The sequence below is a fragment of the Alexandromys fortis genome, unplaced genomic scaffold (genome assembly GCF_014885135.2).
Source record: "Alexandromys fortis isolate MF-2015 unplaced genomic scaffold, M_Fortis_MF-2015_v1.1 scaffold_484, whole genome shotgun sequence".
NCBI lineage: Eukaryota > Metazoa > Chordata > Mammalia > Rodentia > Cricetidae > Alexandromys > Alexandromys fortis.
Window position 1 is genome coordinate 59,670 of NW_026068353.1, and position 26,695 is coordinate 86,364.

A 26,695-nucleotide genomic window follows, 5' to 3' on the forward strand; every position below is an offset into this window, starting at 1 on the left:
CCAGGAAAACCAATGCCCAGTGAACAGTCTCCCCTGAGCTAATCGCTGCTGCGAATCTGTAACTTCCCTGGGCTGCCTGCGTGATCTTCCCCCTCCACTCCAGAGCTACTCCTGTTTCTGAAGGAGCCTTCCTGCCTTTTTACCAACCTTAACACACACTCAGAAGAGGAAACCAAGGATCAGAGAAGCCCTGGCACATGTCACATGACTGGCACACAGCAGGTGACTGGACTTCAGTCCCATCGAGTTCTTGTAGTCTCACTCTCCACACTGACTTCCGGCTGACTGCTCGGTGCAGTCTCTGAGCTCCCCTCAAAGGCCACAGATCTGCTCCTAGGTTCTGGGAGGCTGTTTGCACAGAGCATTTGAGTGACTTCCTCTAGCTGTGGCTGTTCTAGAACCTCCTTTGAACAAAGTGGACAAGGAAGGCTCAGAGTAGTAATAAGTCTGTCACTCATGACATATCACCTGGGACATCTCGGAGAGTGGATACAACTAGTCCGTGATAAGAATGAATTCATGAGAGGTGGAGGCAGAAGCTGTGGTGGCCACAGGAATGGTTCTGTGGAGGGTCATCTCACCCTTCCCCATGACAAGGTGTCATCATTTCCGCAAAGGGCAGGAAGATGTGGTTTTACCAGAGGAAGTGGCATCATTCTCCTGGAGTGACATGGGCAGAGGTGACTTCCATTCCCTTAGATTTCCTGGCATTGACTGCCTTCTCCATGCTCCCTCAGGTGACTGTGCAGCTGCCCTCTGTCATGTCTGCTTTCTCTGCCTTCCTCACAGTCCCCATGGTCCTCTGATCCCTTGACGTGAGCCAGGCACAAACTCTCATGGCCTCACTGCCAGCTGCACATGGACTCACTTTTTTATTTTAGATTTTTAATCATTTTACACACCAACCACAGTTCCCACTCCCTCCTTTCCTAACTCCCACTCCATCCCCAGCTACTCCCAGAAAGGGCAAGACTTCCCATGGAGAGTCAGCTAAGCCTGGCCCATCAAGTTTAGATAGGAACAAGCTCCTTTCTTCTTCATCAAGACTGAACAAGGCATCCACCACCGAGAATGGGCTCCAAAATGCCAGATCCTGCTCCCACTGCCAGGGATCCCATGAACACACCAAGCCACACAACTGTCAGCCACATGCAGAAGGTCTAGTTCTGTCCCCTGCAGGCTCCCCAGCAGTTGGTCCAGAGTCCCTGAAGTCTCGTGAGCTTTGTTCATCTGTCTCTGTGGTTTTCCCCATCATGATCTTGATCCCCCTTGCTCATGTGATCCCTCCTCCCTCTCCTTGATTGGACTCCCAGAACCATGCCCAGTGTTTGTCTATGGATCTCTGTATCTCCTTCCAGCAGTTACTGGATGCAGGTTCTACATGACAATTAGAGTAGTCATCTAATCATCTAATTACAGGAGAAGGCCAGTTCAGGCACCCTCTCCACTGTTGCTAAGAATCTTAGCTGTGGTCATCCTTGTGGATTCTTGGGAATTTCCCTAGCACCAGGTTTCTCCCTAACCCCATAATGGCTTCCTCTTTCAGGATATTTTTTCATTGTTTCCCCCATCTCTTTCCCCAAAGTGCCCATCACGTTCCTTCATGCCCTCATATCCCATACCTTCCTTCTTTCCCCTCTGCTCCCAGTTTACCCAGGAGATCTCATCTACTTCCCCTTCATAGGGCGTTCCTTGTGTCTCTCTTAGGGTCCTTATTGTTACTTAGTTCCCCTGGGGTTGTGGATTGTAGCCTGATTACCTTTTGCTTTTTCAACTAATAACTACTTATGAGTGAGCACATACCATGTTGTCTCTCTGAGTTTTGTTTACCTCACTCAGGATGATTTTTTTCCCTAGTTTTATTCATTTACCTCTCAATTTGATGTTGTCATTGTTTTTTACAGCATTGTAATGTTCCATTGTGTAGAAGAACCATATCTTATCTATCCATTCTTCAGCTGAGAGGCATCTAAGTTGTTTCCAGGTTGTGGCTATTATCAATAATGCTGCTATGAACATAGCTGAGCAAGTGTCCTTGTGATATGATTGAGCAACCTTTGGGTATATGCCCAAGAGCAGTATAGCTGGGTCTTGAGGTAGATTGATTCCCAATTTTCTGAGAAAACACCCTGGTGTTTTTCAAAGAGACTATACATGTTTGCACTCCCACCAGCAGTGGAGCAGTGTTCCCTTTACTCCACATCCTCTCCAACATAAGCAAGCTTTCATTAGGTTTTTTTTTTTTTTTTTTTTTTTTTTTTTTTTTTTTTTTTTTTTTTGGTCTTTGTCATTCTGTCAGGTGTAAGATGGTATCTCAGAGTCATTCTGATTTGCATTTCCCTAATGACTAAGAATGTTAAACAATTCCTTCAGTGTGTTTCAGCATTTGAGATTCTTCCGCTGTGAATTACCTCTTTAGATCTGTACCCCATTTTTGTTTTTTAGTTTTTAATTGTTTTTATTAAGCTATATCCTTTTCTCCACTTCCCTCCCTTCCTCTTCCCACCCCTTCTACCCTCTCCTATGTTCCCCATGCTCCCATTTACTTATGAGATCTTGTCTTTTTCTACTTTCCATGTAGATTAGATTCATGTATGTCTCTTTAGGGTCCTTTTTGTTATCTATGTTCTCTGGGATTGTGAATTGTAGGCTGGTTTTCCTTTGCTTTATGTCTAAAAGCCACTTATGAGTTAGTACATATGGCATTTGTCTTTCTGGGTCTGGGTTACTGGTGTGGGAGGTCCTTCTGTATTTGTGTTGCTTTCATTGGTTAATAAAGAAACTGCTTTGGGCCTGGTGATAGGCCGGAACTTAGGTAGGCAGGGAAACAGAACTGAATTCTGGGAGGAAGAAAGCAGAGTCAGAAAGCTGTCATGGAGACACCAGGTCAGATATGCTAAATCTTTCCCAGTAAGCCAAGACCTCATGGTGAACACAGATTAATAGAAATGGGTTAAATCGAGATGTGAGAGTTATCCAATAAAAGGCTATAGCTAATGGCCAAGCAGTGTTTTAATTAATACAGTTTCTGTGTGATTATTTCGGGTGTAAACTACTGGGCGGCCAGAACAGTGGGCCCCGCTCCCTGTAACAGATTACCTCACTCAGTATGATGTTTTCTAGATTCATTCATTTGCCTGCAAATTTCAAGATGTCATTATTTTTTCTGCTGTGTAGTACTCCATTGTGTAAATGTACCACATTTTCCTTATCCATTCTTTGATTGAGGGGCATGTAGGTTGTTTGCAGGTTCTGGCTATGACAAACAATGCTGTTATGAACATAGTTGAGCACATGTCCTTGTGATATGATTGAGCATCCGTTGGGCATATGCCCAAAAGTGGTATTATTGGGTCTTGAGGTAGGTTGTTTCCTAATTTTCTGAGAAATCACCACATTGACATCTAAAGGGGCTGTACCAGTTTGCACTCCCACCAGCAATTCAGGAGTTCTCCCTTTACCCCACAACCTCTCCAGCATAAGTTGTCATCAGTGTTTTTGATCTTGGCATTTCTTACAGGTGTAAGATGTTTGTACCCCCATTTTAAAATTGGATTATTTGGTATTTTGATGTCTAGTTTCTTGAGTTCCTTATATATTTTGGAGTTCAGCTCTCTGTCAGATGTGGGTTTGGTGAAGATCTTTTCCTGTTCTTGTAGACTGCTGTTTTGTTTTATTGACCATGCTCTTTGCCTTACAGAAGCTTTTCAGTTTCAAGAGGTTTTACTTATTGAATGTTGCTCTCAGTGTCTGTGGTACTAGAGTTATATTTAGAAAGTGGCCTCCTGTGCCCATGCATTCAAGGCTACTTCCCACTTTCTCTTCTATTAGATTTGGTGTAATGGATTTATGTGAGGTCTTTGATCTACTTGGACTTGAGTTTTGTTCATGGCAATAGATATGTATCTATTTGCATTCTTTTATATGTCAACATACAGTTCTGCCAGCATCATTTGTTGAAGATGCAGTCTTTTTCCTATTGTTCGATTTTGGCGTCTCTGTCAAATATCAGGTGTTTATAGTTATGTGAATTAATGTCTGGATCATCAATTCGATTCCATTGGTCCACAGGAAACACTTTTTTATCCATTCATCCTGCCCTTGAAGACGAAGAGGCACAGCATCTTTGGGATGAGTTGACTCCAGATGATTAGTAATGAGAGTGGACAGGCCCTACTGTACCTGTCTGAAAGCTGCTCCCTTTATTGAATGGGGTTTTCTTTAGCCCAGGCTGGGCCTTGAACTTGTTATATAACTCCTACAGATCCTCCTCTCTGCTCTCCCATGTGCAGGGTGACAGGTGTGCCCATATTGTGCCCGTTTTTTTCCTGCTGGAGATAGAACCTAGGGTTCTGTGCATGCCAGGCAGGTAAGCACTCCACCAGATGGATCTTGTCTTTAGCCTCAGTGGGGTCTGAGAGGGGCCCTCACGGTCATGATACTCATATCCAGACTTCATCTGCCCTTGCCCTACTGTCTGGGGTCTGTGGGAAAGGTCACCCGATTGCTAAGTCACCCAAGAAGGTACTGACTTCACTAGACCTGACACAGTCAACTGTTGAAGCACAGGGATTTTCACTCATTGACTCTGATGGGATCCACAGGGTGCCAGCTGCTTCATGTGCTCAACCTCACTGCTGCCACCTGCTGGGTCCTAAAACCAAGTCATGGGCTCTGTTCTAGTTTGAATTCCTAGGCAGATGAATCCCCATAAGGGCACTGCTGTAGGACGTGATTTCTGTCCAGGATGCTGTAATCAGTCTTCTGCAACGCCATTCCTATTTCACTCACAGCTGTGTACGGGTCAGGGTTCTAAAGAATCACAGAATTCATGGAATGAATCTCTCTCTTTCTCTTTGTCTCTCTTATCTCTGTCTCTGTCTCCCTCCTTCTCTCTCTCTATCTCTCTCTCTCTCACACACACACACACACAAATTGAACAAACAAAACAACAACCAAACAAATAAAAAATCCAAAGTCAAAAGAAACAAACAATGAAACAAAAACCTAAAAAAAACCCACAAAGTAGATGGTGCCCTGAGTAGTATTGCCTGAGGTTGACCCCTGACCTCTACATACATGAGCACATACTTAGTTGCACCCACACACACCTGTACAAGGACATACAAATCACTGAAGTCACCTTACACTGTGGTTCTGCACCTCGTGTATATCCAGTTCTCATCCTCAGTAAGCATGCCCGCCCTCCCCCCAGCGTAGCCTCCGTGACTCTTCAGTATCCAGTTCCTGATAGTGTCCTTAGCATTCAGACTCTGATTTTATACCCAGCTGTGTTTTCCCACGACACTGGTGGCAGAGAACAGGCTCAGCCTTCCTGTATCTGTCAGAATCATTCTATTCCAGAAACTTCCCTCAAATAACACACAGTGCAAGCCCTGTGTGCCCTGACCCAGCAGATAACCTCCTTGATGAAACTGTCCATCTGTCCACTGTCCTGTCAAACACAGACCCTGATGTCTGTGTGGCCACTGCTTTACTGACTGAATCATCTCTCCAGCTTCATTGCATGCGTCTTACAACAAACCTCCCCAGCCACCTGTGTTAGTCAAAGTTCCATTGCTGTAAACAGACACCATGACCACAGCAACTCTTATGAAGGAAAGCATTTAATTGTGGCTGGCTTACAGTTTCAAAGTATAACCCATCATCGTCATGAAGGGAAGCACAGAGTCATGCAGGCAGACCTGGTGCTGGAGAAGAAGCTAAGAGTTCTACATCCACATTGACAGGCAGTGGAGAGACACTGGACAGGCTTGAGCACTTGAAATACCAAATCCCACTCCGAGTGACCTAATTCTGCTTTCATTGCCCTGCCTATTCCCACAAGGCTACACTTTTATGTGCCACTCCCTGGTGAGAAAACATACAAATCCTTGAGCCTATGGGTGCCAGTCTTATTCAAACCCCTAAATAGCTCCTCATGAGGTCCTTGCGATGACAAGTGCTGACATAGCTGAGGTTTGGCTTTAGTCTGCTGGCCTGTAGGAGAAGAACCAGTGTCAGTGTGGCAGCCATGTTGATCCTCTGTCTGCCTCTCAGCTGATCTCTGTGTTCAGACAACATTAGGGGCCCAGGGTAGCATAATGCTCTGAATCAGCCAATCAGGGACAGGACTGAGAGTCCCCCAGGGACCTGAAGCCTTTCCTCAGCTGTCCTTTGCACAGCACAGCCAATCAGAGGAGAGCTCTCCTGTCCACTGCCCCTTGTTCATTACCCTGACTGACCTCGTGTCCCCTCCCTGCTTTCCCTGTTCTGCACTCTCCACGCCTCCTTTTGTCTCCCTGGAACCTGGGTCTCCCACCTCTCAGCTGCTCCTCTTACCTTTGGAGGGCTGAGCCCTTTGAAAACCCGGGCACTTCCCATATGTGATTATCCTTTCAGATGCTTTAAACATAAGAATTCAGAAATCTGGGTGGTAAGACGTCAGGACAGGCTGACTCAACGGGACTCTCAACTTTGTCCTTTGTTCTCTTTGGCCCTAAAGAAATTTAAGACTCCTGAATGCAAGGCCTCAGCTAGCAACTTCCCTGAGGAGAAGGAATTAAAGTTGCATCAGAGTGCCCTACCCCACCAGCTTGGCATGGGGCTTCTCCTTCGGGAAAGAAAGGTCCTGGACCGCAGGAGTCCCTGACACAGGAGGCAGCAAGTTTCTCCCCTGAAGATGATGGTTCCAGCGGCCTGGAGTTGGAGCAACTCATGGAAGACATTGGAGAGCCAGAGGAGAGGGGGGACTCGCAGCAGAGGGACGGCTCTGAGGAGTTCCTGGCGGCCCTTTTTGAGGAGTAGCGTGCTCTGGTCCTCCTACTGCTGTCTGTCTCTTAGCGTTCTTGAGCAGCTGATGAATGTCAGGGCTGTTGACCTGTCAACTGGTTCTATTCAGAGCTGTGCAGCCCGTGTCAATAAAGCAGGTCTCTGGGCTACTGCTGAGGTGTGCTTCCTTTCCTGTCTCTATGGCAGACTGCCTGCTCTGGAGGGGACAGGAGGCTGGAGACAGCAGCAAGACCCAGACCTGGGGAACATTCAGGACAGCGTGTGTGTGAGTCCTGGCTCTCCTTCCTGGGAGCGACTTGACCTTTGGAAAGCACCGTGACCATCTGGTGTTCAGTTCCCTGTCTCACACCATCTCTCTAGGGCTACTGCTGATGTCCTGTGAGGTGGTGCATGGGGACCAGTCGCAGTGTATGCTGGTTATTACACTCACAGATGTGGGTGCACATCGTGTGGACAGCTGCCAGCTTTTGGGGCATGCCCTGCCTTGGGAAACTAGAAAAGAGTGATGGGGGGATGGGGTTTCTGAGAGGGCCCACTACTAATGACCCTTAATTAGATTCATTTAGGCAAATTTTGTGGATCTTTTTATTTGTATGAAAGAGGCCTAGGAAGCTAAAACAGGAAACTGAGTTTCTCAGTTTCTCTGAGTTCAAATCCCTGACTCTGAATTTCTGTCCTGGCCATGGGTATCTGTGACCTGTGAGCATCTGACTGTGGGTATCAGAGGAAGCTGGGAGTCTTCCTACTAGAAGCAAAGGTGACTCTGGGATGGTTACCCAGACCTGCTCATTTGGTCTTTACGGTGGAGTATACAGTCTCTTCCTGGGGGTTCTCATGGACAGGCGGGCAGCCTGGTGTTCCTGGGGAGGTTGGGCTTGAGAAGGCAATGGAGGCATACACGATGTTGTTGTCCTGCGGGGGTAGGGACAGGGCATTAGATAACAGCAGTGCAGCTGAGGCTCCATAAAGCAGCAGCTGCAGCCTGAGGGTCCCCCCCCACCTCTGACCTATAACCTTCTGTCTCCATCAACACCCCTTAACTCCTTTAGACCTGAGTCAGAATCGCTTACCTTGGGGATCTCTTTGGGGTCCATAAGTAGTCCTAGAGAAAAGGAACACATAGTTCTGAAGTCAAGGTGTGTGACAAGAAGGGAGACAGATGGCTGGGAGTTCCAAGCATGAGGTGAGGACCTTGGTTACATGGGAGGGACAGGGTGAGGGAGGGACAGGGTGAGGGAGGGACAGGGTGAGAGAGGGACAGACAAAAACACTGAGGGAATGCTTGTGTAAGTGCGGGGTCTTGGGAGAAGAAGGCAGAGCCAAGTGTGGAACAGGAAACTGGCAGAATTTACCTTCGAGCTCAACTTGCTCACATTTCTCAATGTTTTCAATGAGTTCCCTACATGAGAACAAGATGGGCAACAGATTAGAGGCTGGACAAGAAAGAATTAAGACATTAGGTGCTGGGCTGGAGAGATGACCCAGTTAGTAACGTGCTTGTCACATAAACATGCCGTCCTGACTTCAGACCCAACACCTACAAAGCTAGGTGCTGGAGAAGCAGAGACAGGCAGAGAAGTCCCTGCAGTTCACAGGCCATCCTGGACTAACTGATGAGCTCTAGATTCAGTGAAAGACCCTGTCTCAGAAGATGAAGTGGAGGCTGGAGAGATGGTTCAGTTGGCAAAGGGCCTGCTTCCCAAACATGAAGACCCAAATTTAGATCCCCAAGGACCCATGTAAACTATGCTGGACACAGCCAAACAGTGATATCACACGCCTTTAAACCCAGCACTCAGGAAGCAGAGGCATGTGGAACTCTGTGAGTTTGAGGCCAGCCTGGTCTACTCTGTGAGTTCCAGGACAGCCAGGGATGTTTACACAGAGAAACCCTGTCTCAAAAAAACCAAATCAAACCAAACCAACAACAAAATGCTCTGGGCACAATGTGTCTGTAGGGTGGGGGTGGAGATGGGTGGATCCCTGAAGCTGTTGTCTGGGCTGCCCAGGCAAACTGATGATCTTCAGTTAGTGAGAGACCTTACTATAAAGGTCTCAAAATAAATATTAAATAAAGGTTAGAGAAACTGAGGAGAATCATAACATAGACCTCTGGCCTCCACATACATGCACAAGTGCACACACAAACACAACATACATGCAGGAATCCTACATGGAGTGGACAACAGCTGAGGAAAACACACCATTGATATCTGCGTTCTAAACACATGGTCACATGTATGTGTGTGTGTGTATGTGTGTATATGTAGGTATGTACGTATGTATGTATAGTGAATGCTTATATTCTCAGTGCTCAGGAAGTGGAGATAGGGGGACTCCTGATGTTCACTGACCAATCAACCAGGTCTAATTGATGAGTACCAGTCCAGAGTGAGATCCTGTCTCAAACACCAAACAATCAATCAAACAAACAACCTCCCCAAAACAAAAACAAAAACCCAAAGATCAACAACAACAAAAATCCAAAACCCAAGTGGGATCAGGTGAAATGTCTTACTGGGTAAGACCATGCCATTAAGGCTGACAACCTGATTTCATCCCAGGGATCCACAAGGTGGAAGGAAAAAGGCAGCTCTCAGAAGCTCTCCCTCTGTCCTCAACATGCGTGCTATATCAAACTGATACCAACACATATACACGTATGCACACAAACAAATAAGTAAAATGTAATAAAATTAGCTATTAAAAAGTGGATGACTCCTGAGAACACACACACACACACACACACACACACACACACACGCATGTATGCACACACCCAAACACACATGCCCACACACTAGAAGCTGGTTCCCTTTGAGTGGTCTCTGCCATCCTCAATGACTCATGATAGGCATGTTGGTGTTTGGCCTTTTCTGGAAGAGGAATGAGCGGCCATTGGAAAGGGGGCCTAGTTGAGGTCTCTTAGCGCTAGCTGAAGGTGAGTCACTCTAGGAAACCGCCTTACGCTGGGCAGGAACAGAGACTAGAAATAGGAAGAACCAATGCTATCCTCCCTCACTTCTTTGATTAAACCTAGAAGGCAGAAAAATTTCAGATCTTCTGGGTAGGTGCTCAGGCTAAGTTCGTGGAAGAAGGGACCTGAGATCAGACTGGAGGAAGGGCATCTGTCCAAAGAAGCCACAAGGAGAGGAAAGAGGGAGGAGCTGGGGATGCAGTGTTGCTCTTAGAGTGCTTGTGTTAATTGACAAGGTCCTGGGTTCCATCCTCAGCCCCTCATAAACCGGGTGTGGTGTGATGCCTGTCATTCCAACAGCTGGTGAGTCGACGTGAAAGGGTCAGAAGTTCAAGGTCACCCTTGGCTTCACAGTGAGTTCAAGGCCAGCCAGGCCAATCTGAGACCCTTTCTCAGAAAAAAATTTAGAAAGCTCAGAGCAGGCCATGTGCAGTAAGGAAAAGAAAAGACAGGAGAGAAGAGCAGAGAGGTTGGGAGGTGAAGAGAAAAGGGCAAAAGATGTGGAAGACCTAGAACAAAGGATTCCTGGGGAGCGGGGCTCACTGACCATAAAGACAGAGGGAAGAAAGGGAAAGATGGGAGAGCTGGTGGAATCCAGGCAGATGTTCAAGGCTGAGAGGAGCCAGAGCCACAGAGAGGGAAGCCTAGGAAATGGAAGGAGAGAAGGAGAAAGACCCCATGAGGCCTGGGGCGGGGGCTGTTCTGGAAGGAGACTCCCTGAGACTCTGCTGCACCCCTTGTTAGTGTGTGAAGCTGGTGGCCCTGAAGAGCATGGCATCATGGAGGACACGGAGGAAGAGACAGGATGAGTCAGGGGAGGGGAGAGGTGCAGAGCCCTGTGTGCGGTTCTCCATTGTTCCTCTAATGCCATTTGAAGGGGCTGGAGAGATGGTTCAATGGGCAAGACACTGGCTGCTCCTGCAGAAGACAGGATGCCGCTCACCTGGCTGGGGTTTCGGCTTTAGTCCTCTGGCCTGTGGGGAAGAGACAGTGTCAGTGTGACATCCATGCTGATCGTCCATCTGCCCCTCAGCTGTCCTCTATGTTCAGCTCCTTCAGAGGACAGGGAAGCAAAGAGACAAACCCAGACAGCCAGAGAAGAGCCTGGACTACCTCTGCTGGGCTTTTGTCCCACACAGCAACCCCTTCCCCAAATCCCTGTCAGGTCCAGACCCCACCCCATCTGTCTCCTTTGTTCCTTTACCAACCTTGAGTTCCCCTGACCCTACACCTGCTTGTCTACTCTGTGTTCTCCTCTCTCCCTTTTTGTGTCCTTAGGAACCGCCTCCTTCTGGATTGTATTTTACTCTACTGGTCTATGTGTCTTGGTGCACACTGTGCTTTTTCATTGCCACTTATTTTATGGTAGGGGTTGTGACACAATCCGTGTGGAGGTCAGAGATCAAGTTGCAGGAGTCAGTACCCTACCATATGGCTCCCAGGCTTGGGCACCAACACCATCTGGGGGCTTCTGGAGCCTTTTTTTTTTTTCAAATTTATTATTTATTTAGCTACTGTAGCTTTTTTGAGAATTTTAAAATTATGCACTTAGTATAGGGTAGATGCAGATGAGAGCAGATGCCTGTGGATTCAGGAGAGAGCTTCTGGTAGACCTGAAACTGGAGTTCCAGCCTTTGTAAACTACCTGATGTGGGTGCTGGGAGCAGAACTCAGGTTCTCTGCAAGAGCATTCAGTGCTCTTAACTGCTGAGCCATCCCTCCAGCCTCCTATTGCAACTCAATAAACTCTGGGATCAGGCAGTGGAGTGCTCCATTATCGGTCATTTCATCTCTGTTGTTGTTTATCTCATTTTGTCTTGTTTTGTCTTTGAAGGCTTCTGAACTGGAGAAGATAAACTGTTTTTGCAAAACTGCCATTGTCATTTAGATGAGAATTATATTGAGTTCACTATTTTTGTAGTATAGAAATATTTTTTTCCAAAAATTTATTTATTGTATGTATGTTTGCCTGCTTGTGTGTCTGTTTGCTGCATGTGTGCTTTGCCCCTGTGGCCGTCAGAGGAGGGCATCAGATCCCCCGGAACAGGAGTCACAGGAGCCTGTGAGCCATTGTGTGGGTGCTAGGAATCAAACCCCGGTTCTCTGCAAGAGCACCTAGTGCTCTTAACCACTGAGCCATTCCTCCAACCCCCTGATATAAACATATTAAATAATTTTTTCATTTTATGAATGAGATGTTTCCAATTCACTGCTTCCTCTTTCCTTCAACAATGTCCACCACTGTGTTTTGGAGAACAATTCATTTGGCTCCTTAGTTTAGGCTTTTTCCCCAAGTGTTTTACGTTGTAGTTTTAGTTTTAAAAATTTGTTTTTATTTGTGTGTGTTTCTGTGTGTGATAGTGTGTGCCATCTGTGTTCCCATGCCCAAGGAGGCCAGAAGAGCGCCCTGGTTGCTTGTAACTAGATTTACAGGGGGTTGTGAGCGGCTCTGAGAGGCCCAAGCCCCAGACAATCCATGATGTATTGCCCATACAGACCCTGAATGGCTTGGCTCCAAGTGCCAACCCAGTGAAAGAAACACACCCTGAAAATGGGACCAGAGCCAGGGAAAGAGACACTTTGTTCCCAAACCTAGAACTGGAGAAAAGTCCCTAGATCCCGAAACCAGGACCAAAAGAACACACTAAGTCCCTAGATTCAGAACATACTAAAGATATTCACCTTGGTCCCAAAATTAGAGTCAAAAAGGTAAAAAGAACCCAAGAAAGAAACAGTTTGGCAGAATCAGAGCCATCTCTACCCCAATACAAACCAACCAATCCCTGAGCAGGGAAAACGGACCAATCACTGAACCCCTGGGGGCTTGGAATTCCTCTCAGGCAGTTACTGACAGTTGAGAACTCCCCCCAAGCCTAGAAAGCCCCCTTACATCATAGGGGGCAGACAATCACAAGCCTGGAAGTCCAGAGGTCCCCTCACCCCACTAGGGGGCAGCCAATCACAAGCCTAGAGACTTGGAATTCCCCAAGCTTCTATATAAACCCCTCTGTTCCCTGCTTGGAGTCCCTCTCCTGGTCCTGTTGCTGCTGCTGTGTTACTACAGATGAATGGGGGGAACTGACTTGCCTTGCAATAAAGACTCTGCTTTTGCATCAGATATGATCTCAGGGTGATGTTTTGGCGATCCAGACTTTGGGCATAACATTTTGGGGCTTGTCCAGGATTCCCAAGTCCACCACAACCATCCTCCACTGAGTCTTAAGGCACCATTAACAGGTACCTTTCTCTTCTCTTTTTTGTCCATGCAACTTAAGCAGGTCTCTTACGTTGCTAACCATCCGCTTTAACATGGGGAAGGGTGGGGCTCACGTATAGCACAAGAGCTAGCTGTCCATTTAACATCTAAGAGAATGGTGGTTGGAATAGCGTGAGGGCTCACGCAATATAGTCAACTATGTCTGAGGCCTGAAGAGCTCGGGTTACCAGTACATAAGACTAGGAACCAGCATGGGATCAAACTAGACTCTCTGAATGTGGGTGACAGCTGTATGGCTGGGGCAGACTGAGGGGCCACTGGCAGTGGCACCAGGATTTATCCCAACTGCTTGTATTGGCTTTTTGGGAACCCATTCTCTTTGGATGGACACCTTGCTCAGCCTAGATATAATAGGGAGGGTCTTGGGCCTTCCCAGAAGCAATGTGTCTTACCCTCTCTGAGGAGTGGATGGGGGTGGCAAGGTAAGTGGAGGGAATGGGAAGAGGAGAGGTTGCATCGGGTGTATGAGATGGCTCCATCACCCACTACACACCAGTTCCAATCAGGAGTCTGGATTTATGTCAGGAGGTACCAACACAGGACCCTAGAGCCTTGCTAAAAGAGACCCTATGTCGTGATCCTGATCACCCCTCCTGCCATCCAAGTTAACAGGATTGCCACCTGGGTACAGCACTCGCATGTACAACTCAGAGTTGATGGAGTCGCCAGAGCCTATTCCAGACAGCACTGAGCCACACCAGAACTGGACTGTGAAGCCCAACCCCAACAACCCCTTGAGACTCAAACTTGAGGTCTTGATCTCCCGATGGCCTCGTTAGTGCCTGCTCTGTTCCTGGTCCTACTAACACCCAGCTGGGTTGCCAGTAGCCCACACCAACCCCTAAACCTCACCTGGCAACTTTTGGGTCCCCATGGAAACCTGGTCAAACAAATTACTAAGGTTTCCCCATTAGGAGTTTGGTACCCCAATATAGTGTTGGACCATTGTGAGGTAGCGGGCCCTGACTGGTTAAATAGCAAGAGGGACCTCTGGTGCTCTAGAAGGAAAGGCTGCTCACCGCCTCCAGAGGTGAAGCGTTTATGCCTGCCTGGGGTGGGGCAGATTGATGACTAAGAAGTGTGGGAACTCAGCAGAGTGTTTCTGTAAGGAGTGGGGCTGTGAGTCCACTGGGCGTACACATATGGTGGATACCCCTGTAACAACAGACCTCATCACTCTGCCAAGAGCCAGGCAGTGTCCCCGCCGATGCTAACATTTGATTTCCATGTAACATTCCCCGTCCAGGGCCTACCCCTTACCTTTGTAACCAGTAAGAATGCTCTTCGCAGACCAACAAAGAAAGCAACAGATTGGGACCAGAGATAATCTGGAGCGGCAGGGTATATGAGGGCGTAGGAATAGGAATAGTCCACCCAGGAACTTTGTTCACATTACAATTGGTTGTCACAGTTCCTACCCTCCCAATCCCCAAGAGATAGGGCCCAACAAGATACTGGCCCAGCCTGCACTATCCCTCCCCCCTACACACAAAGTACCAAGTAGCCACTCCGTTGCACTGCCTACTCCAGCTACTCTAGGGTCATAACCCCTTTTTAGGTTGCTTGAGGCCTCCTACCAGGACCAGACCTCACCCAATGCTACTAGACCAGACCTCACCCAATCCTGATGCTTGTATCTTGACACGAACCCCTTTCTGCAAAGGAGTGCTATACAAGGACATTTCACAGAATCGGACCAGCCCACACAGTGTTGCTGGCAGCAGAAGGGGGAAGCCAGGCTCACGTCACAGGCAATGAAAGGATTTGGATTTTGCTTAGGGATCATGCCGGACACCTATAAAGCCCCATGCAACCGAACAGTCCAAACACCTCCTCACAGGTTTCTTTGTCCCCCAGAGGACAGTTGGTGGGCGTGCTCTTCCAGGCTGGCTCCATGTGTCCATGGGCAGGTATGAGCCAAGGTAAGGACTTGTGTATATTGGTGCGCCTGGTCCCTAAGATAATTTCCTGGGAAACTGGATGTTCATCTACTTAGGATCCTCCAGTTTCAAGTTAAATTTTGGGAAGTGGGACAATCAATACAGCTGAGCTGAGGCAACTTCTAGACCCTTCTGCTTTCCCATCCCCTGGCTTCCTCCTGGGCAGGCCCTTTCTCCTCTGTAAAGCAAAGTGGTGGATTGATGGCGAATTGACCGAGTCAACAGAGAAGAACTGATTTTGTGACTGTGAGGTTCACAAACTGAACTCTCAGAGGCCTCACTTGGAGAACCGGCTTAAAGCAGATTCCCAGAGGGGTTAGCAGTGCAGGCCTGCAGTCAACCAAACTGAAACAACAGCAACAAAAAGACCCCAGCTACTCTAAGCAGAGGCCTCAGAGCCTGACTCTGGACTCAAGAGGAGGCCATCAGGGATCTGCCCTGGGGAGGCCGGAAGCCACCCTTAGCTCCTCAAAAGCTGTCCACCTTGCTGTTTTTAAAGACAGGGTCTCTCACTGGGACCCGAGGCCCAACAATTAGGCTAGTGTGACTAGTCATCAGCCTCGGGGATGATCTTGTCCCTCTGCTCAGCACTGGGACTACAAGAATTGTGGTGACGAATCCTCAAGCTTGTGAGGCAAGAACTTTACTGACTGAGCCATCACCTGAGCCCTAGGATCTGAGCTGTCAACAATCCCCTTCGATGACTCTGGGGCAGACTGTCCTGTGGAAACACTCGGGAAGTGTGATGGGGATGCAGTCTGGACACTTACCTTTCCTCCTCTTCCACCTGAGGAACACCATCAATCCCAAAACCCCAGCCAGGAGCACAGCAGCAGCCACAGCCAACCCAACTGTGGTTCCCAGATCCTGAGTCTGATTCCCGCTCATCTGGCCTTCAGAAGTTGCAGTGGTGGGACTTCGAGCGGTGCTTCCAGGGGCTGGGAAGAGATGAAGGAAGTCAGCTTCAGCATGAACTTCCCCAGTGGGAATAAAGATTCTAGAGAAGCCTCTGCAGCACTCTTTGCCATCAGATACTGAAGCAAGGAACTCCAAGGAACTGGAGACACCCAAGGAGTCTCAAGCTGGGAGAAGGAAAAGGCTGAAGCCTGGAGCCATAGAACTAGTCTACCAGAGAGTTCACAGAGTTCTGACAACTCCTCAGATCACCGTGCAGGAGAAACTGAAGACAGAGGATGATGGCTCACTATGGGTGGGGCCACACCAGAACTGGGACTGCTTGGCTATTCATATGTCTTGCCTTCTATTTAAGCTTAAACCTCATGTCAGGACCTGTCAAAATCCCAAATATGGAGTTGGGGGGGTTGTCACTGGACGTCTTTGTTCCTCTTCCCAATCTGGTCATGCTAAGCAAACCTCTTTCCTCTGCTTTTCACTGTGACCCATCTCTCTAATTGTCCTGTTGAGGACAGGTGGCCAAGCCTGGCTTGTTAGAGCTCAGACCCTACACTCAAGTAACAAGTAGGTTCTTCTTGGATGGGGAAATGGACATGGGTATCCTGTCTCCTTTGGAGGATGCGGGATGGGGAACAGTTATTGGAAGCTCACACAGAAAGAAGGGAACAGATGCTGAGGCTGAGATCGGGTGAGTAATGACAACTCTACTTCCTGGTAGGAACGTCCTCAGACGCTCATGTCATCCCTTACAGAGACCAATCTCTAAGTCACCCAGATCTAAACAGTCATTTTCTAGTAACAGTCCTTGTTAGAATAGAAGTAGCCAGGCGGTCCAGTGGCTTACAGCGCATTCATTTTGTGGAGCCAGAGCAGCCATCATTACTATTCAGTTCCAGACTTTTTTCTTTCTTTTTTTCCTATTTGGTTGCTCTGTGTACCCTGACTGTCCTGGAGTGTTCTCTCTCTCTCTCTCTCTCTCTCTCTCTCTCTCTCTCTCTCTCTCTCTCTCTCTCTCTCTCTCTCTCTCTCCCTCACTGCCCTCAAACTCCCTCAGATTCAATTGCCTCTCTTCTCCAAGTGGTGAAATTAAAGGCATACACCACCACTACCCAGCTTCCAGATCTTTTTTAAATAAGAATTTCCTTAGCTGTCCTGATTTTAGCAGAGAGTGTTGGCAAATGTGTGTGTGTGTGTGTGTGTGTGTGTGTGTGTGTGTGTGTTTGTATGCGTGTGTGCATTACCTTCTTTCCCAGAATGTCCCAAGAGGGCAAAACCAAAATCAAAGTTATTGGATGTGGTTGAGTAATGACATAGAAGAAAGGAGTCTCATCGGCCACTGTCATGGATAAGGTTAGAGTCACTAAGAAAGTGTAGTCCCGAGAGGAGAAAAGGCAGGTCAGCAACTGCGGAGATGGCTCAGTCCAGAAAGCACTTGCCCTGTGCTCTGGTTAGTTATTGTGTCAATTTGACAAAGCTGTAGTTATCTGGGAATGAGACCTCAGCTGAGAAAATGCCTCCATCAGATTGCCCATAGGCAAGTCTGTAGGACATTTTCTTGATTTGATTGATGTGGGAGGGCACAGCTCACTGTGGGTGGTGCCATGTCTGCACTGGTGGTCCTGGATGCTTTAATCAAAGCAGGCTGAGCAAGCCCAGAACACAAACCAGTAAGCAGCCCCCCTCCATGGCTTCTGCTTCAGTTCCTCTTCCAGGCTCCTGCCTGGGATTCCTGCCCTGACCTCCCTTGATGATGGGTTGTGATTGGGATGTGTAAGCAAAATAAACCTTTTCATCCTCAAGTCCTTTGGTCAAGGTGTTTTTCACAGCAATAGAAATGCCAGCTAGGACACCTCTGAAGAACAAAGGCCTGAGTCGCAACCCCAGGGCCCTGTGCCTGGTGCTATACACTTGTAATCCCAGCACTGCAGGGGGAAGACGGACAGATCCCTGGGCTCACTGCCAGCTGGCCTAGCCCACTTGGTGAGTTCCAGGCCAGAGAAAGAACTGAGAGAGAGAAAGAGAGAGAGAGAGAGAGAAAGAGAGAGAGAGAGAGAATCACCAGGAGTCTTTTTGCTTAGACATGAAAGATAAAAATTGCAAAGGAACATATTGTTGAATTCGGTTACAAAAATGAAATTATGTGAAAAAAATTAAACCAATCACAGGATTCTTTCTCAATACTTGTTGCAATTATTTCTCTGGTTGTGATTTTTTTGCACTAAATGTGGAAATTTTGGTCGGATAAACACAATTCTTTTGGGGTCTGGGGATGTAGCTCATGTGATAGAGTGTTTGCCTAGCATGCACAAGGCCCGAGTCTCAGCTCAGGCACTGCACACAGGAGTGGTGACATAACCTTGTGATCCCAGCACTTGGGAAGTGGAGGCTGGAGGGTCAGGAGTTCAAGGTCATCCTCAGCTATATAGTACTTTTTGGGCTAGCCTGGGCTACATGAAACTGTCTTTTAAAAAAATGGAAAGAAAAGGAAGATGTCTTTTTATCATTAATTTTAATATTTTAAAAACAATGGGCAGGAATATTCAGCTAATGAATTAATTTTAAAAATACTGATGAAAGAACCCATAGTGGCCATGAGATGTAACTCGGTAACAGAGCCCTGATCTAGCATGCATGTGGCCTCAGGGACCATCTGAAGTCCTGCTTCAAGAAGAAAAACATGGTGTGTCTCACTGAAGCTGAGAAAAGTGCGGCTGCCTTAAATTGACCATTCTACTGAGCTCCTCGTAGAGTATCACAAAGGCTGAGAGAAATTAGGAAAAGAGGAAGAGGAAGGAGGTTGGGAAGAACAGAAGGTCATTTAGGGAAACAAACATGTAGGAAGCAAAGAATCATAAACAAAAGGCTGCCTGGCTAGTTCTGACTGTGGACTTTATACTGAACCAGTACAGGGGTTAAGGTGAGGAGTGGGAAGTTTGGGCAGCTGGTTACCGCTGCAGCCACCTGGAATTGTGGGGGTTGTGTCTGCCCCTCTGCTGCAGTGGAAAGCCTAAGGGGCAGCGATCCCAACAGGAGCAGGTACAGGGAGCCACCATGAGGGAGCAAGCAGGAGCCAGAAACCACTGTGGGTCCAGGTGCAAGACACCGAGGGAGCAGGCCAGAGCCAGAGAACTCTGTAGGACCAGGCCAAAGCCAGGGACCTCAACGGGAACAGGTTCAGGCCATGGATATCTACAGAAACAGGCCTGAAACAGCAATCTCCACTGGAGCAGGCCTGAGGCAGAGACCTCCACAGGAGCAGGTACAAAGGAACAACCACTGAGGAAGCAGGCCGGAGCCAGAGACCCCTGTGGGAATAGGCATGTGTCAGGGACCTCCAAGGGAGCAGGCCCAAGACAGGGGCATCTGGGAGAGCAGGCCTAAGCCAGCTACCTCAGCCAGAGCAGGCCCAAAACAGCAGCCTTGACAGGAGCAGGTACGAGGGAGCCACCGCTGAGGGAGCAGGCCCGAGCTAGAGACCTCCTCCAGAGCAAGCTCCAACCAGCAACCTCCACAAGAGCAGACCTGAACCAGCAACTTCCACAAGAACAAGCCCAAGGCAGCAACCTCCATGGAAGCAGCCCCACATGACCCCTGGTACTGCAAAGCAACCCCAAGGAGCACTGAGCTACCTTCAGGAAAACCGAGTGCCCTCTGGGTGACTGGAACCATGGCCCTGACTGCACCACTGGATGCAACCATCTGCGTCTTGGATCCACTGACACCTGGAAGATTGATCACCTGAGACACAGACAGCCCCAACTACACCAATCAGTGGAAAAGATGGGTATACTAAGTAAGAACACACTCAATACCACAGAGCAACAGAACACCAATAAAAACTAGTGGCCCTACAACAGAAAAACTTGAACAACCAAATATAGATGAAGCACAAGAAAATGACTTAAAAAATAACTTTAAAAGAATGTTTGAGGCCCTTAAAGAAGAAATGAAAAATTCCCTCAAAGAAATGGGAAAAAAGACAAAAAAGAATTGAAAAAAAATCAACAAATCCCTTCAAGAAAACCAAGAAAAAGCAACCAAACAGGTGAAAAAAAAATTAAAGACTTGAAAGTCAAAATAGAGACAATAAAGAAAACACAAACTGAGGGAATTATAGAAACAGAAATTATGAAAAATGATCAAGAACCATAAATGCAAGCATAAACAGCAGAATACAAGAGATGGAAGAGAATCTCAATCGCTGAAGACACAATAAAGGAAATAGACTCATCAGTCAAAGAAAACATTAAATCTAACAAAAGCTTAACACAAAATATCCAAGACATATGGAACACCATGAAAAGACCAAACCTAAGAATAGTAAGGATAGAAGAAAGAGAAGAACTCCATCTCAAAGGCACAGAAAATATATTCAAGAAAATTATAGAAGAAAATTTTCCCAAGCTAAAGAAAGATATACATATGAAGATACAAGAAGCTTATAGAACACCAAATAGTCTGAATAAAAAAAAGTCCCCTTGCCACATAATAATCAAAACACTAAACATACAGAATAAAGAAAGAATATTAAGAGCTGCAAAGTAAAAGGCAAAGTAATATATAAAGGCAGACCTATTAGAATTACACCTGACCTCTCAATGAAAAAAAAAATGAAAGCCAGAAGGTCCTGGTCAAGCGTTATGCAGACAGTAAGAGACCATGGATGCCAGCCCAGACTACTATACCCAGCAAAATTTTCAATCACCATAGACAGGCAAAACAAGAAATTTCATGACAGAACCAGATTTAACCAATACCTAGCCACAAACACAGCCCTTCACAAAGCACTAGAAGGAAAACTCCAACCCAAGGAAGTTGGCTACATCCACAAAAACACAGACAATTGATGATCTCACAGCAGCAAATCCCAAAGAAGGGAAAAACACAATAACATCACCAATAATAAAAACTAAAATAACAGGAGATAGCAATCACTGGTCATTACTTAATATAAATGAACTAAACTCACCTATAAAAAGACACAGACTAAGAGAATGTATACAAAAACAGAATCCATCCTTCTGCTGAATACAAGAAACACACCTCAGCCTCAAAGACAGACATAGCCTCAGAGTAAAGCGTTGGGGAAAAAAAATTCCAATCAAATGAACCTAAGAAACAAGCTGGTGTAGCTATCCTAATATCTAACAAAATAGACATTAAACTAAAATCAATCAAAAGAGACAAAGAAGGACCTTTCATATTAGTCACAGGAAAAATCCATCAAGAGTAAACCTCAATACTGAACATCTATGCCTGAAATGCAAGGGCACCCTCATATGTAAAAGAAACACTTCTAAAGTTTAAATCATACATTAAACCCAACACTAATAGTGGAAGACTTCAACACCCCACTTTCACCATGGCACAGGTCAGTCAAACAGAAAATTAACAAAGAAATAAGGGAACTAAGAGATGTTATGACTTAAATGGACTTAACAGATCTATAGAACATTCCATCCAAACATAAAAGAATATACCTTCTCCTTAGCACTTAATGAAACCTTCTCAAAAATTGACCACATACTAGGTAACAAAGCAAACCTCAACAGATACAAAAAAAAAAAAATGGAATTACCCCATGTATCTTACCGGATCATCATGGCTTAAAATTAGAATTTAACAGCAACACTAATTCCAGAAATCCCACAAACACTTGGAAATTAAACAGTGCTTACCTGGGTCATCAATGGGTCAAGGAAGAAATAAAGGAAGAAATTAAAGACTTCCTATAATTCAGTGAAAATGACCACACAACATACCCGAATTTATGGGAAACAACGAAAGCAGTGTTAAGAGGAAAGTTCATAGCACTAAATGTCTACATAGAGAAGCTGAAAAAAATCTCACACTAGTGAGTTAAGAGGACATTTGAAAACTCTAGAACAAAAAGAAGCAAACTCACCCAGTAGGACTAGATTTCAGGAAATAATCAAATTGAGAGCTGAAATCAGCAAAACAGAAACAAAGAAAACAATACAAAGACTCAATGACTCAAAGAGTTGGTTCTTTGAGAAAATCAACAAAATAGACAAACGTTTATCCAAACTAACCAAAAGGCAGAGAGAGAATATCCAAATTAACAAAATCAGAAATGAAAAGGGGGATATAACAACAGACATTGAGAAAATCCAGAGAATCATTAGGTAATATTTTGAAAACCTATACTCCACAAAATTAGAAAATTTAAAGGAAATGGACAACTTTCTGAATAAATATCACTTTCCAAAATTAAATCAAGACCAGATAAGCAAATTAAAAAGAACTATAACAGCTAAAGAAATAGAAACAGTCATCAAAAGTCTCCCAACCAAAAAAAAATCCCAGGGCCAGAGAGTTTCAGTGCAAAATTCTACAAGATTTTCAAAGAAGAACTAATACCATTATTCCACAAATTGTTCTACAGAATAGAAACAGAAGGAATATTGCCAAACTCTTCTTATGAGGCTACAATGACCCTGATACCTAAACCACATAAAGATATTACTAAGAAAGAGAATTACAGACCAATTTCATTCAGGAATATTGATGCAAAAATACTCAATAAAACAATAGCAAACAAAATATAAGAACACATCAAAACCATCATCTACCATGATCAAGTTGGCTTCATCCCAGAGATGCAGGGATGTTTCAACACACAAAAATCTGTCAATGTAATTTATCATATAAATAAACTGAAAGAAAAAACATATGATCATTTCATTAGATGCTAAAAATCCTTCAACAAAATCCAACATCCCTTCATGACAAAGGTCTTGGAGAGATCAGGGATACAGGAAACATACCTAAACATAATAAAGGCAATATACAGCAAGTCAACATCAAACTAAATGGAGAGAAACTCAAAGCAATCCCACCGAAGTCAGGAACAAGATAAGGCTACCCACTCTTTCCATATCTCTCTAAAATAATTCTTGATGTTTTGGCAATAATAATAAGATAACAAAAAAAAGATCAAGGGGATTCAAATTGGAAAGGAAGAAGTCAAACTTTCGTTATTTGCAAATGATATGATAGTTTACATAAGCAACCCTAAAAATTCTACCAAGCAGGATACAAGATTAACACCCACCCCCCCAAAATCAGTAGCCCTCCTTTACACAGATGATAAACGGGCTGAGAAAGAATATCACCCTTCACAATAGCCACAAATAGCATAAAATTTCTTGGAGTAACTCTGACCATTTAAGTGAAGATCTGTACTACAAGAACTTTAAATCTTTGAAGAAAGAAATTGAAGAAGACAACAGAAAATGGAAAGATCCCCCATGCTCTTAGGTAGGCAGAATTAACATAGTAAAAATGACAGTCTTACCAAAAGCAATCTACAGATTCAATACAATGCCCAGCAAAATTCTTCACAGACCTTGAAAAAACAATACTCAATTTCATATGGAAAAGCAAAAAACCCAGAATAGACAAAACAATCCTGTACTATAATGAACTTCTGGATGCATCACAATCCCTGGCTTCAAACTCTACTTCAGAGTTACAGTACTGAAAACAGCCTGGTTATTATCATTAAAAACAGGCATAAGGACCAATGGAACCCAATTGAAGACCCAGATATTAATCCACACTACTTCAAACACCTGATTTTTGACAAAGAAGCAAAAAATATCAAATGGAAAAAAGAAAGCATATTTAACAAATGGTGCTGGCATAACTGAATATCAACATGTAGAAGAATGAAAATAGATTCATATCTATTGCCATGCACAAAAATCAAACAAATAGATCAAAGACCTCAACATAAAACCAACCACACTGAACCTCATAGAAAAGAAAGTGGGATGTACACTTGAATGCACTGGCACAGGAAACCACTACCTAAATATAACTTCAGCAGCACAGATACTGAGAGAAACAATTAATAAATGGGACCTCCTGAAACTGAAAAGCTTCTGTAAAGCAAAGGACATGGTCAACAAGACAAAACAACAGCCTACAGGATGGGAAAAGATCTTCACCAACCCCATGTCAGACAGAGAGTTGATGTCCAAAATATACAAAGAAATCAAGAAATTGATCATTAAAAGAACAAATAATACAAGAAAAAAATGGGGTACAGACCTAAACAGAGAAATCTCAACAGAGGAATCTAAAATGGCTGAAAGACACTTAAAGAAATGCTCAACATCCTTAGCCATCAGAGAAATGCAAATCAAAACAACTCTGAGATTCCATCTTACACCTTTAGAATGGCCAAGATCAAAAACACTGATGACAACTTATGCTGGAGAGGTTGTGGGGAAAAGGGAATACTCCTGCATTGCTGGTGGGAGTGCAAGCTGGTACAGACCCTTTGGATATCAGTATGGGAATTTCTCAGAAAATTAGTAAACAACCTTCCTCAAGACCCAGCAATACCACTTTAAAGTATATACACAAAGAATGCTCAATTGTACCAAAAGGACATGTGCTCAACTATGTTCATAGCAGCATTGCTTGTCATAGCCAGAACCTGGAAACAACCTAAATGACCCTCGACCATTGAATGGATAGGTAAAATATGGTACATTTACACAATGGAGTACTATACAGCAGAAAAAATGACATCTTGAAATTTGTGGGCAAATGGATGGATGTAGAAACCATCACAGTGAGGTAACCCAGACAAGAGTATCAACAGGGCTTCATAGCTCTTCAGTCTAGACCAAAACAGTCTCCCCAAAATCAAGATAGTAGGGAGACAAGCGATAGCGTGAGCTCCAGCAGAGGCCGTGTGTCTACTGGTTGAGAGACGCTTGGAGGTAAAAGGGACTTTGTGTGGTCTGTCGGTCACCAGCATGACCTCAGGCAGGGGTTGAATTCTGCCCGTGTCTGTGTCTCTCCATATATAATGACCACAGAGTACCCAGCAGTGGTGATGGGTGGGCAGAGCAATGCCCAAACAGTGACTAGGCTGGGCCTGAGTGCACTCTGTGTGGAAGCTGAAGTCACAGCTGCCACAGAGGAGGTGAAGTGGCCAGGAGACCTGATCATGGTGAGAACGTGAGGACCTATGTGAGAAGATGGAGGATTCTGAGTAAGGAGGGAGAAGAGGGCAATGAGGAAGGGGGATTAAAAAAACTGGTGTGAGGAGAGGTGAAAGATGTGTCTTAGAGACTGATGAAGTAGGGAGACCCAGAGGAGGAGGGGTAAACATGGGAACCAGAAGGCACCCTCTGTGGAAGGCACGAGATATGGTGTAAACCGGGAAATAATGGAGACCCAGACACAGCACCAAGTAAAGGCTGCTCCATCCTGGAGAGGCCACACCCACATGGATATATAGCAATGAGGGCAGGGGTGAGCAGGGCAGTAGTGAAGTTTGGAGAAAGGAGCAGGAGACTGGGCATCTGGGAAGAGCTGAGGACCGGGAGTGGGGTAGGAGTGGAGTGGGGGGGGCACCGTAAGGGGGCAGCTCAGGAAGAGCAGCTAAAGCTTGTGGATGGTTGTGGGGAAGAGGAAGGAGGAAGTTGGCAGAGCTCTGCGGAGAAGACAGAACACACGAGAGGAACTGTGGGAAGGATCAGAAATGTAAGATCCCTAATGACATGTATGGTTCAAGAAAATCAGGGCAACGAGGAACTGACTGACCAGGGATGTACTCACCTTGAGTGATAGTGAGGTGGGTCCCATCATTTGACTGAAACATCTGTATGTCTTTACTTGTGTTCAGACGAACTTGGCAGAAGTATACTGTCTGGTCCTTCTCCTTCAAGTCCAGGATTCTGAGGACTCCAGATGTCTGAGGCTGTGTCCAGTTCAGGATGAGTCGGTTCTTAAAATGCTCATGTATGAAACCCGAGGAGGAGTTGTAGATCAATCCCCCATGGAAGTTCTTCCATCTCCAGAGAATCGTCATCTGTGAATCCTGTGCCAACTCCCAGGGGAAGTAGAAGGAGAAGCTGATCTCGATGAAGCTGCCCTGCACACCAGAGAGGCATGCTGGTTGTTCCACCCGATAGCCATTTACTCTGTTGGATCCTGATGAGTTCCCTGGGAAGGATGGGGGAGAATCTGAAGTCATGGAAGGGGATAGAAAGGAAAACCCAGTGTTTCCTGAGTCTTCACCCATAGGGACTGTCTCTATGTCCCACTGCTCCATACGGGACAGGACAGACAACAAAGGGCTGGACTGGACCCACTCTGAGGATGAGCTCTCTCTTGGGGTACAGGGGTCAGGCTGGCTCCTCTAGCAGTCACCTGTCCACATGACAGCCCACTCTTCCCAGCCACACTGGTCTCTCCTATGGTTAAGGCAGATGGCTGCTAGCAAGGTCCCCACCACTCACCACCACTCACCAGGTTGCACACACACTGCTGTCAGCAGCAGAAGCAGGACCCATGCTATGACCCCATTCCCTCCGTGAAATGAGACCAGCAGAGCCATCAGGCAGGAGAGAAGGAACTGTGGAGGAAGCCTGGGGCACTCAGGATTCAGGAGAGAATCAGGGTAAAGGGATCCACATCCCCCAGGCCTTCTCATGTAGAGGACTGAGTGGGGGCGGGACCTCTGCCTCTCCACCTCCTTGTGGCCTGCAACTTCCTTTATCATTCTGGCTTCTTCTTTCCCATGATGCAGAAGATCCACCCTTGTGAGACAATGGCCGAACTCTTGAGCCCAGCCCTGATTTGGGCAGGAAGATATAGAATTGACCTCACCAGGCCAGCTCTCCTCTCTTACACCTAGGCTTCCTGTCCTATCCAGACTTGCCCATTTCCTATGTGGTCTGTAATTGCTTTGTTTCCTCATCTCCATAATTCCCTTCACTCCCTCCCCTCCCCCAATCTATTTTTCATTGT

General features: G+C 45.9%; 1 protein-coding gene across 4 annotated transcripts in view; it reads right to left on the minus strand.

Annotated features, from left to right (window-relative positions):
• The window catches only part of LOC126495346 (paired immunoglobulin-like type 2 receptor alpha), an 80,113-nt gene extending 53,680 nt beyond the window's left edge, over positions 1-26,433 (minus strand). Inside the window, exons 1-8 of one of the 4 annotated variants that reach the window (XR_007590136.1) lie at positions 26,195-26,433; positions 25,502-25,888; positions 15,757-15,924; positions 10,713-10,743; positions 8,145-8,191; positions 7,863-7,894; positions 6,343-7,704; positions 5,642-6,000 (exon numbers count right to left, since the gene is read on the minus strand). Coding sequence is in view for 3 of the 4 variants with exons in the window: in XM_050132945.1 (XP_049988902.1) it covers positions 7,579-7,704; positions 7,863-7,894; positions 8,145-8,191; positions 10,713-10,743; positions 15,757-15,924; positions 25,502-25,888; positions 26,195-26,378 (975 nt within the window). In the remaining variant the exon portion in view is untranslated. Of the gene's footprint in view, positions 1-5,641; positions 7,705-7,862; positions 7,895-8,144; positions 8,192-10,712; positions 10,744-15,756; positions 15,925-25,501; positions 25,889-26,194 lie in introns of those variants that run through there. The other 3 variants (XM_050132945.1, XM_050132947.1, XM_050132946.1) reach the window with 3 other exon arrangements.
• Positions 26,434-26,695: the final 262 nt, after the last annotated feature.